General features: G+C 30.3%; 1 protein-coding gene across 1 annotated transcript; it reads right to left on the bottom strand.

The window, feature by feature from the left end:
- Nucleotides 1-162: 162 nt before the first annotated feature.
- On the bottom strand, nt 163-7,799 carry LOC121124397 (uncharacterized). The gene is made up of 5 exons (XM_071891173.1): nt 7,687-7,799; nt 3,686-4,131; nt 1,298-1,542; nt 492-645; nt 163-424 (listed from the first exon to the last, which is right to left on the bottom strand). Exons 1-5 carry the CDS (start codon nt 7,797-7,799, stop codon nt 297-299), a joined length of 1,086 nt encoding a protein of 361 aa, XP_071747274.1. The 3' UTR covers nt 163-296.
- Between the last annotated feature and the right edge of the window lie 4,838 nt (nt 7,800-12,637).

Raw genomic sequence — 12,637 nt, 5'->3', positions numbered from 1 at the left:
GAGTTTTCTTTGCCAGAGAACACACACAAATTTTAGTTTATAAACGTTACAAGTTATTTTTTAAGAACATGTTAATATTTTGAATTTATATAGTTTATTATTTACATCATGCTAAATACATGCTTAAACAATGAACTCTCCTAAAAAATAAGTATGAATGACTTATAGTGTTGAAAATTTATTCTTTTGTTGTCTGATAAAAGGTATATATATATAAAAGGTATAAGTGTATTTATATTCGTTTTATTTTTATGAAAAGTGGAACTCTTTTTATGGTATCGTTGGAGCGTTGTATCTCATCCTCGTAGGTCAAAGGCAGTTTGACCAGACAAATTTTTGATCTTCGCATCTGCTCCAGCGCTTATAAACATATTTGCAATTTGGTTGTGTGATGTGTGAATGGCAGTGTGTAAGGGTGTATTTCCTAAGTGAAGGATTAGAGTCATTAATATCCCACTTTATAAGGAAAGGAAATATTAAGTAATCTTTACCTATAAGGTCCTTGTAGTTGTAGTCACCTCCGTTGTCGATCAAGAGCTTGGACAAAGCGAGGTGGCCATTTTGCGCTGAGAGATGAAGAGGTATATGTTTATGCGAATTGACTGGGTTAATATCTGCTCCAGCCTCGATTAATGCTTCAACTACCTATTTATGAAAATTTAATATATTATTATAAGTCTTTCCGAATTGTATAGCATGAAAGGAAAAACTGTTTTCATCATTGTAGATGTGACGTATGCTAATTAGTGAATTGAACCTATGTATTTTATTTGAATTTTTGTGGCTGATATTTAATAAACTTAATTATTAACTATCATTGAAGTTATATTTGTGGTGTGAAACTATGTATGTGCATTTCAAATTTTTCAACCTTCCGTGAGATAAATGTAAGTTAAAAAAATATTATATGAGGAAATAGTTAAGAGTCGTAATGAAAATGAGAAAAATACTACTTTGTAGTTTTAAATGTATAACTTAGTTGATAAATTAATTACTACTCAAAATAGACCAAAAATATTATGATTTTTGTAAAAAATGTATTGCATATATAAATTTACTTATTGTTTAAAGCTTGAAATAATATTAACTCCACTTCTATGTACATACTTTTAGAGGGGAACCCCTTTTGGTTCCCTCAAGGGTCCTAAAAGGTTTAATACTAATTACTTTTATTTACATATATATATTCAATCTTTAATTTACTAATCTACATATAGATTATGATTATATCACAGAAAATATAGTTTTGTTCCATAATGGATCAGTGAAAAATAATAATATTAAATAAGTTACTCACTCCTATTTGGCCATTTTGTGCTGCTAAATGAAGGGCTGTATTTTTATGTAAATCGAATTTATTTATGTCAATCTTTTTGGCAGTCAAAAGAAGTTTGGCAATATCTGTCCATCCGTTTTGTGCTGCAAGTTGGAGCGGGGTATTTTTGTGGTTATTTTCAGCATTGACGTTGGCTCCTCCAAGAAGGATAGCTCTAATGACATCCAACCTTCCGTTTTGTGCAGCTATGTGTAGCACCGAATTTCCTAATTAATTAATTACGAATAAGTGAATATATTTTCTATATGAATATGCATTATATATAATTAACTGATCAATGTTCTAGCATTGTATTTTAGAATATTTCTCATTTATCTAAAATCATAAAGATATGATTTTTTCAAGGCTCAATAACTATTTAATCATTTGAGAGTATAATTTAATCATTTAATACGTTAAGTCCACCCTCACAGTTTTATTATGAATAGATGCAAAATGAATTGTCCCCCCTTCCCAAAAAAAAAGCATTTTTTTAATAATAAAAAAAGTATAATTCAAAGCCAATATCATGGAGACAAGCTACAACAATATTAATATCTCTTATAACATGGTAATGCACAGATGTTATATAAAATGTAATATAAACATGTGGACTATTGTCAAGAGTAGAGAAAAAACTACTTTTCTATGAAGAATAAATCACAGAATATAAAAGTAATAATCTAATCTTCATATCCTTAAAGTGATAGTTCATTATAAATCCTTGAATACTATTCAATTATTGTATTTTATTCTTTTAATATAAAATATAGCTAAGAAGTTTATTATGGTAGACATTCATGTAGGCCTAATCCTTATATTGGAGGCTCTGCACATTGTTTTTGAAAATAACTTTTTTTTTTTGCTACTGTAGGATAAATGATAATTGTAGATTCTCAGAAAGCGGGGACGTAGCCCTCTGGCCCCTTTCCCTTGATCTGCTGCCACTCTATATACTATTTGATAATCATTGGTAATTGACCAGAGTTGTCGAATAATTATTGTTCTTTAAAGGTAGATATTAATCACTTGAAGCATTAGATTATATGAATTGAATAACAAAGGACATTACATTACGTAATCAGATAAAAGATCCTTCATTCTAGAAGCGGTGCAAGTGTTATACATATTATTGCTATGTCCTAATTCATTGTTTGAGAACGAAACTTTTTAACTGCACATACTGAACTGATGACAAAATTGCTTGATTATTTTCTCGATATGTAATGACTTGACACAAGTATTTTATTCATACGAGATATATGTGTAATGATGAATGTTTTAGCAAATATTTATCAACCAGGATCAAATATAAATAGCATGTACACGTATCAATTTCTACAAAGACTGAATTATTTTCATATCGTATAATAGTGCATATTTGAGGCACGTACAGTAAGCCGGATCTCAAGAGACCAAAAAAATTGCTGAATAAAAAAATCCACCTTATTACAGTTATTAGAGCTACAGTCCCTCCAGCCCTCCCCTTGCGGACACCCCTGTAAATACTTATGTACGTTTATTATATAATATAAGTTTTCTATATGTACAAACTGCAATTACTTTTAATACGTAATATGTATGTTGCTTGGGCAAAACTCCTAATCAAATCATCTTATCATAAATCATATATTTCTTTCTTTTCACTTCTACGTCTAGACCCATTTGTATGATTTATCCAAACATTTTTCTTAGTTCTCAAAAGAAATTTCTGTTATTCGGGCAAAAGTTTACTTTGAGTATCTTGTTAGTTTGACTACACATATTAGGGGCGTCCGCAGGATTATATATATATATAGTGATATAAAATATATATAAAGAGGGCTTGGTTTTTGGAATTTTTTGAAAAAAAATCCAAAAATAAAATTTTAAATTTTCTAAAAAATATAAAAAATCCACAACTATTCACAAAATAATTTTAAAAATCTACAGTTGTTCATAAAAAAATTATTTTTTTTGAAAAAAAATCAAAAATCCACAGCTGTTCACCAAAAAATTCAATTTTTGGAAAAACATTACTATGATACCACAGATGACGTTACTTTATCGATTTCCTTTATAACATTTGTTATTATTTCTTTAATTGAAGGGGCAAATTCATGGAGGCTGAGTAATTGGCTATAAAGTAATATTCAAAGTCCCTATTGTAGAAAGAATTGTACTCTTCGTTTCGCCACTTGGATTGAATTTTCAAAATAGGGAGGAATAATATAATTCATCTTGCAGGTTACCAACATATGTATTGATTGTTTTCAAATGACACTCGCGATTATTTTTACTATTTTCACACCTACCTCTACACGTAACTAATATTATCTCAAGAAATTATTTCACAGTGAACAAAATATAATAAATGGTTCTATCTCTTACCGTAAGTGTCCTCCGTCGTAACATCAGCTCCATCTTCAATTAGTTGTAAAGCCTCGTCTGCATGGCCATTTAACACTTCTTTGATCAAAGATCCTGAACTGCTACTTCCAGCTTCAAAAACAAACGAAGGAGCTGTTTTCGTTCTTGTAGATACTGTAGTCGTTCTAACTGATGGACCTCTACTACCTTTTGATAAAACACAGAGAGGAAGACCAAAACATCCGTCATTTTCGTCGCTTTTTTCATCATCATGTTCTGTTTTTCTGAAGCGATTTCTGACCGAAAAGGATCTTTCAGTTGTGGATCTCTCAACTTTTTCTGATTCTGTTGTTTGGTCAAGAGATATCTCGGGGATTCTGTAGTTGTTGGGCGTTTGAAAAGAGATGGCCTTGGTCGACGAAGGAAGGATCTTATTCTTGGAGCTGAAGAGGAGGATGAAGAAGAGGCTTCAGAGCTTCCAGTGACATCCTTTTTTAGTTTACATAGGGGTAACCCTTCAAAGAAAAACAAAACTCACTATCAATTTAGGATATTATTTAAATCTATGAATACATAGCCGGGTATTTAACCACAATAAGCGTTAGAATATAAATTCTTCTTTAAAGAGTTGGGAAAAAGTCCCTGTACTGAAATTCTTTGCTGACACGTCTAACTCCTTGAACATTTTCATTGAGCCCTCAAATTTCTTTTGAGTTCATTTCAAGCCCATAGTTAGAATATACGGTCTATAGTGCAAAGTCTCTTTTTGACTTAAGTATAAGCTAGCTTTTGAGTCCAAGTTGAGTGGTATGTCTTCAAAATATAAACTCAAGTCCAAGTTGAGTCACAAGTCTCTAATCCAATTATCTCCTCTGCTTATTTACAACTATTTTATATTGAGTATATTACAAATAATTATTACATATTATGCAATGAACACATCATACAATAATTGACAATTTAGTATGTAGGTAGGCATAATATTCATTGATCTATACTAAATAATTGACCAAATCTATAAACAATAGCATTGTAGCTAGTCAGCAAAGATTACTACAATATTTTTGTTTATTTATGACATCTTCTCAATAAGCTGTTTTAATCATATTTTATGTTAAAATGCACCCTTGCAGTAAGTTTTTAAATAAATAAATTAGGAGTATAATTAAGCTATATTTTTAATGTTAGAGTCAGAGCCTGAGAATTGAAATGAACATCATGCCAATGTAAGTTCATAAGTTAATGAGTAGTGATCAGAGATCAGCAATGCCCTTTAGTGGAGTTGTGAGCGGCACGACTTTCATAGAGGAGGCCATGTGTAGGGTTGTAATTATCGAAGGGGAGCCTGGGCCCTCATTATTTTTGTATTATTGATTAGCCCTATTAATGATGAGTCATGTATAGTTACTCCAATCGGCACCTTGACTAACAAAAAAAAATTCAATTTGTTAGCCCATATAATATTCATTGCCTTGTCGTTCATAAGATTTTAAACTATTTAGGCCCTCTTTTTGGGAGGGGGCTAGCACCAATATTTTAATATATATAAGGAGAATATTTTTGCGGGAACTAACTCGTATAATTCATAATAACATAATTTCTTCTTCCTTAATCTCCCCCTTTAGGACATTGCTATTAGTTTATCGCTATGCAAATAAATTATGTGATTATTGTAGATTCGGTTTTTCATTTTAGGTGAAGTTAACTTGATAAACAGGGATAAAAGATAAAGTCTCGGGAGTATACGAGTATATGGTATATTGTAAATCGGTCCATATATTTTCTTGAAAATGTAAAGAAACATACGAACAAATAATCGACTAATATATATATATATATATACTAAACACAGTACATATTTATTAATTTTTTATTACCAACTAGCAGTAATACCAGGCATTTCCCGGAGTTATTAGACGTCATTTAAACGACAATTTTTTTAATAATATACATAGAATAGAATTCCCCGAGAAATCTTCAGAGTTACTCTCAATTTTTAATGCGCACACTCACCCGTAACTACTCAATACTTATATCAATTTATGTGTCTTTTCTTCTCAAAAATGAAAGAAAAATTATTGAGTACTTTAGTATTTAAAGAGCTCACTAATAAAACAAACACACCAGTGCTCCCAGTATGCTACATACAAAAAAACGCCTGCGAAAGTTAATTCATTTCAAATAGTAGCGTTTATATTTTATTCAAATCTTAACATATTGTGAAAATGCATATGAATTATGATATACCTACATAAGAGAGCAATATAAAAAACAAACAGAAACAGTGCTCTTTGTATACATGCACACGCCTCTAATATTTCATCAATACGACTACATTGTTAATTCTTAGATCAAAAATTTCTATGTGATATACATCAGAGATCACTATGTACTGTGTAGCCTGTGTACACGTTCGATGCTATATGCACACACCTACAATGTTTAATTAATACGACTACATTGTTATTTCTTAGTACAAAATATGCTAATGATATACATCAGGGAACAGTATATACAATGCACCATGTGATTTTTTTAATGCATTCAGAATTATATACAGATAAACTTTGCTTTATTAATAAGATAAACAATATTCTTTGATTCATTACCGTCAATAATATTGAGCGTACATACCTAAGTACAAGATTTTCTTATTTTACGTAAAATTGTCAATGAGAGGGACCACGGGAAATATCAAAATACCGTTGGTAAAAAATAAATATAGTGAAAAAGAAGTATTTATTTGTATATTTTTTGATGAATAAATAAATTTTTGGTGAGACATATATTCTTAATTATCATTTTCTTCATTTAATAATTATCACAAATAATACGCGGATTGTTTTTTTAGGGACCCCAAGGGCTCTACTTTTTTGAATTCTGGAACCCAATCTGATTGGCAACAAAAAAAAACTTTAATTCTAAGCGATGGAAGAGCAAATTTTGGTGGAGCTAAGAGTTATATAATTGTGAAATACAGAATTCCACCCGTAGGTTAAAGGTCAATATAGCCAGGCTCATATAGAGTGCTCGAGTTATATCAACGCAGTTGTAAAAGGCCACTCTTAATATAGCTGTAGCTGTTAGTACTACATATCACATCAACAAAATATTTATATAAGTGGGTAAAACCAATTGAATTTAAACACAAAATGAATCATAAGACTTTTCAAATAAAAAAAATAATCCTACTTTTGTACTTTAATATTAAAATCCTTTCTTTTCATACACTCAACAGCTGTTTTTCGTTACTATGTGAAATATGTTCACAATCAATCTAAAAATAAGTAAAAGAAGTTGTCTATTGCAGTTCGAATCCAAACTTTTTTTAGTTTTGTCGTTAGGTTCCAGGACCCGCATGTTTATATATATATATGATTTCAATTTATAAAGATTTCCAGATATACACTGGAACTTGCCTAACCAAACATTGATTCATACAAGTAGAGTATATATGCTTTATAGAGTAAATATTTAAATAGTGAATATTATTTAAATAATTTTTTATTATTTAAAAGAATGAGATTTTGTCTTTCATTCTTAAACTACGTTTCTTAAAAAAATATTCACAAAGTTCTGGAAAAAGGTTTTTTTTTAAATTTACATATTTGGTAAATAGGTAAATATATATAGAGGGTTGTCCAGATATAAATATTTAAAGACTTATAACGAACGAACTGGATAGGGGATAACCATATTGTTATTATTATGTGGAAGCTATCTTTCATTACAGTCATTTATTTATAACGATATCTGCCTCTCTTGATAACCTCGGCCACACGGTGCCTCAAGCTTTGGAAGGCCTGGACGCCCTAGTGCGGATCCAGCCTTCCCATTGTACTAGTTCTGCTTCTGCATTTTTAATTTACATTCCCTGGATGGATGTAGTAGCCAAAGGAAGGAATTACACCTACCAACAAGACAGTGATCCGGCCCACAATGCAGCAAAAGTGAAGGTTGTCTTGGCCAAAAAATGTCCTCACTTTTGGAGCCCTAATTTTTGGTCTAAAAACAGCCCCAACCTGAGCCCATGCGGTTTATATCTTTGGGAGAGGGTTGAGCATGAGGCATGTTTATTCTTAACACAAAGATTCGAACGGGCCATGGTAAAATCGGGCTTGCACAAAAGTGTCATATTTATACGTATTCTTAAAAGTTTTATATTCTCTTATTGACTCAAAGCAATGTTCCTTTGAAAATTAAGATGAACAATTTTCAAAAATGAATAAATCCTTAATCTATTTCCTATTCATTTTATAATCGATATCTCAGTTACTTTCTTCGCTCAAATGAATGGTGCAATTTTTTTTTTTAATGTTGTGGATTCCTAAATTCTATTTACATTTTAGAAAACTGGGTATTTGTAAGAGGTCTCTCCCCACTGGAATGGATTATTTGAGTCGGAAAAAATTGATTTTGAAAAATCCAGTGTTGGCCCTGTATGTATCTACATGTATACACTTAAGATTACTTAATTGACATCAAGGTCGTCATTTCATGGGAATCTTTTTATTTTGTTATTATATTAATCTTGAAATATCATGGTCATAGGTCTATAATCTCACTTTTAGAATATAGAAGTGGGCTGCATTTTGTACAGTTACTAAGAACGACTTTTTGATAAATGAAATCAATATTTTACAAGTCAAGAGTAACAAAGAATTAAAAAAGATTCTTATATGTATGTATATTGTATATATAAATCGTCATATTGTACAATCCATGTTACTATGTAATGGATCGGTGAATGTATTATTTGTTGGAAAGAAATAGTTGTTTGAATTCTTTTCAATGTCACTGATGACTAGGTAATCTATGGTTTGACGTACCACATAGAGTAGATATTTCTAGTTATTTATGTTTAAAATTTTATCTCTTAGGTATACATATATTTCTAGTTTGTCAATGGAATTATAAAACACTATATTTAGATTTTGAGTTCCGTTTTTTTAGTATGTACTTTTCCTAGTAAGTTAATAAGCGGATTTTGCATTATTTGTTACCTTCTGATTTACCACACTGTTTTATTCAAGAGTCATTGGCATGATCTTTGAAATTATGTGAAAGTTTTTCTTCTTACCTTGATTCATTCATAACACTCTAGGATGAATAAAAGTATGTATGCTTATAGGTCTATTTTTGATGCAACAAAGAATTCCTACGGCTGTTCATTCATATCTTTATGTATCTCGTCTCTTAAATGGTCTTTTTGACATGTAAATGGTTGTAATGTGTGTTGAAACTCAGTCTCAAAACCATTTTTTGGGTTTGGTCTTCATTATTTTTTATTATGTCGATTTGGACCCGTATTTCGGTCCAGACCGTAGGCTGTAATTTGATCGTTTTCAAATCGGTAAGCAATTTTTTTTGGTCTCAGTATGAAAAATAATTTTCATACCTATCTGAATTTATGAATTACAATCATATGGTTTATGCAACAGATTTAACTTCATATGACGTCATTGTAGGTCGAACTTCATAATTTTGAAACACCACTGACGTCATCAAAAATTCATAAATAATTGGTCTACAGCTAATTTTAAATGATAACTTTTTTTTTTTTTTTTAAATAGATCCAGATTGAATTTTTCTTTGAGACTGCTCCAAACCGAACTTCTTTATATGACGAAACGAGTTCGATCCACTAAAATAAATAATGGTCTCAAACAGGTTTTAGTATGTTCAGACCAAACCTAATACTAGTTTTAATCAAATTTATATTTAAAAAAACGCCAATTATTCAAAAATGGAATAATGGCTGTAAATACTTTGAAATGTGTGGACGTGTATTTTTGAAATTTTTTTCAATAAATTTTAATTTTTGGATTTTTTTTTCCCAAACAAATTCCAAAAACCAAGCCGTCCCTAAAATGAAATCCTACGGCCGCCTCTGACGTGTCAGGGGGTGTTTCTCATTCCCCCATTTTTGTTTTTTTTTGTCTAGATTCCTGTACGAAAATAATATATAGCTACTATGAAATTTCAGCATTTCTTTTTATATTTAATGAAGAAATAATAAATTTTAAGCTAGTCTTACACCTATATTTTCAATTATAATCATTATTAATAATAGTGCGCAGGTTGTTTTTTAGAGACTACGGGTCAGATTTTTTGAAATCTGTAACCCGACCCGCAACAAAAAAATAATTAATTAGTAAGTGATGAAAAAACTAATTATTGGGGGACTATCAAATGATATGATACTATACAATTATTCAATGATAGATTTATCATAGGTGTAAAACCCGAGAAATACTGGGAAACGAGAATGACAAGAGATAAACCCTATATTAGGGGGATGACTATTTTCATTTTTTCTGCATGTCACAAATGAAACCCTTGAAAGTCGAAAAACATTTATGCGAAACTTAAGAATATTCAATGTGTTTTTGTAATATAAAAAATTATTAATTTTTTTCTTCTCTGTTGATTTATAAAAAATTATAAAAAAAAAATTGTTAAGTGCATTTACATAAATTTACAACTAACATAACAAGATGATCTAATTCCAATTCGACCAATCAACATTCATAATACTAGCTCGGTTCGAGTCCCAAAATATCTGCTAACATGTGTCAAGTGTGTATAAAAGTACAAAAAAAAACAAAAAACTATATATAAGATACAGTCTTAATTAAAAAAATTTAGAAGATTGCACTGTAGCCAATATATTTAACTTACTAAAATTTAGGGCAAAAAATTCTATAATTAATACAATTCTTCCATAAAAAAAAGTGTCGTGTTTCGTCCACACAAAAACAAGATAGAAGGATTACCTCTAAAAAAGAATATCTCCTACATTTGTATTCGTTGACAAATTATCGCCAATTATTATTATTAATCTTCTGGAAGCGTTGTAAATTGCACATAAAATGGGGGAAAAAAATATAATGGATAGATTAAATTTGGAAGGAGTCATATCGGGGCCAAATTAAGTATTATAAATACTATCTCAATTCATCCCAGAAATTTGACTACAAAGTCTATATTTGACTCAAATATGTGTGTGAAATATTAGGATGTATGTTTATATGAAGTAAAAAATGAATTGGGATTTTCTCCTTTTCTTAATTTTTGTTCAAGATTGTTTTTTGTTGATGAACCTCATATTGATTTACTAAATAAAAATAAGTGTCTATGAGGTATTTAGTTGGTTCTATTGTTATATGATGTAAAAAATGTACTGGACAATTCTCTTTTTCTTGATTATTTTTTTCAAGGTTGATACTATGTTGACGCACCATATAATATGTAGGTACCTATGTCTTCATAGTTTTACTTCTAATTACATAGACATTATGTTAATATCCAACTAATTTTAATGAATTCCCGGAAAACCCCCGAGTAGACTTTTTGTGGTTGGAAAATTAAATGAATTGCATTCACAAATTAGTTATGTATGCCGATTGTTGATATTTTAATGTATTTATTTATTAAGAATCTTGGGGATGCACACGTTTGTAAGAATTTTTTTAAATAATAAAATATATTTGAGGTATTAATGTAACAGATTTGGCAAAGTTGCAGACAGTGACTACACTGAGATAATTATAATCATAGATAAAGTTAAAAAAAACACCAAACTCTACCAAAATTGCAACGCATGACCCTAGTCCCCACTCGTTGTTATCCATCATTTTTAGTAATCAAAGGAGTATGCTGTGTAATAATTGCAAGACTCTAGGGGTGATAGGGATGTAAATCTTGGCTAAATCGCAGTGAGCATTAAAGCCACGCCAGAGAGAATGTCATACAAAATATGACAACTTTAAGAGACAAAATATTTGCTAACAGAGATCACTCTAAACTATAGTGCTACGAATACGTTTGAATTTTCCAAATAAGGTGTTTTCATTAATAAGATCATAAAATAATTCTCTCAAAATTTAAGCTCACTGCAATTTAGTCAATATTCACATCCTTCCTAACACAACAGATCAAAGAGAGTTAATAGGGAGAAAATGTGATTGAAATTGAATTATTACATTTCGTAAACTTTATATAATCTTTTAATTCGTATTTAAAAAAGATATTTTCTCACTTATTTCTTGTATTGTTTTTTCTTTGGTTATAAGGGATACAATTTTATTGTAAATTAACATAAAAAATAGCGTTGTAGAAACGTAACCGTTGTGCTTCTTAACCAGAAGCACGGGCCCAACACTTGTGATTAGTCACGCAATCAAAGACACTAGATTTGACTTGAACTCCATGAAAATATTCAAGAGCTCAAAAGTGCAGTATAAGGACTTTTCCCCACCTCTGCTCTTAACGGATTATAATAAGATCGATCGAAATAACAAAACTGATGTTTAGATGTATAGCAAACAATATCCATGATGGAGTAATTTACCATTATCACAGATTTAAAAATGATGTTTTAAACACGATATTCAAAATATCTACTTATATTTTCCCCATACTACTGCGTAGAGGAACTTCGTGGTAAGAGCAATAAATAAAGGCTTTTATCCCTACTTTCATGCTCAATGAGACATGGAATGTGTGAGACTCCAAGTCTGTTATATATACATATGTACATTCAAAAGCACAATTGTATTTGACTATTTCCCAAGAAGAAAGAAGATGCAATACCTACAACTGCCAAGGAGGAATATATGCAATAAAAACTGCGTTTTTTGCAATCTATAATGTGTACTTCAAATAAAAGGACATGCACTTTGTGCTAATGTACAAAGAATAAAGAAAAAAGGTGGCTTTAAGAGTTGAACGTACATAGTCTAGTTGATTTGTTGCTTCAAGTTTGGCCTTGAAATCTAGGGGAGGGGACTATACACATCTCCTTATTTCAACCATTACACTCTTCTACTCTACATAAGCAGTAAGTAAGTACAATGATATACTTTAATATACATATGTACTACAAAAGTCTATTCAACCCTGGATAGAACCGGAAATAACATACATACAAAGAATCAACTAAATTTAGAATTTATTTTTTTTACTCACCAG

The sequence above is a fragment of the Lepeophtheirus salmonis genome, chromosome 9, assembly GCF_016086655.4.
Source record: "Lepeophtheirus salmonis chromosome 9, UVic_Lsal_1.4, whole genome shotgun sequence".
In the NCBI taxonomy this organism is placed as follows: Eukaryota; Metazoa; Arthropoda; class Copepoda; order Siphonostomatoida; family Caligidae; genus Lepeophtheirus; species Lepeophtheirus salmonis.
This window is presented reverse-complemented; position numbering and strand designations above follow the sequence as displayed.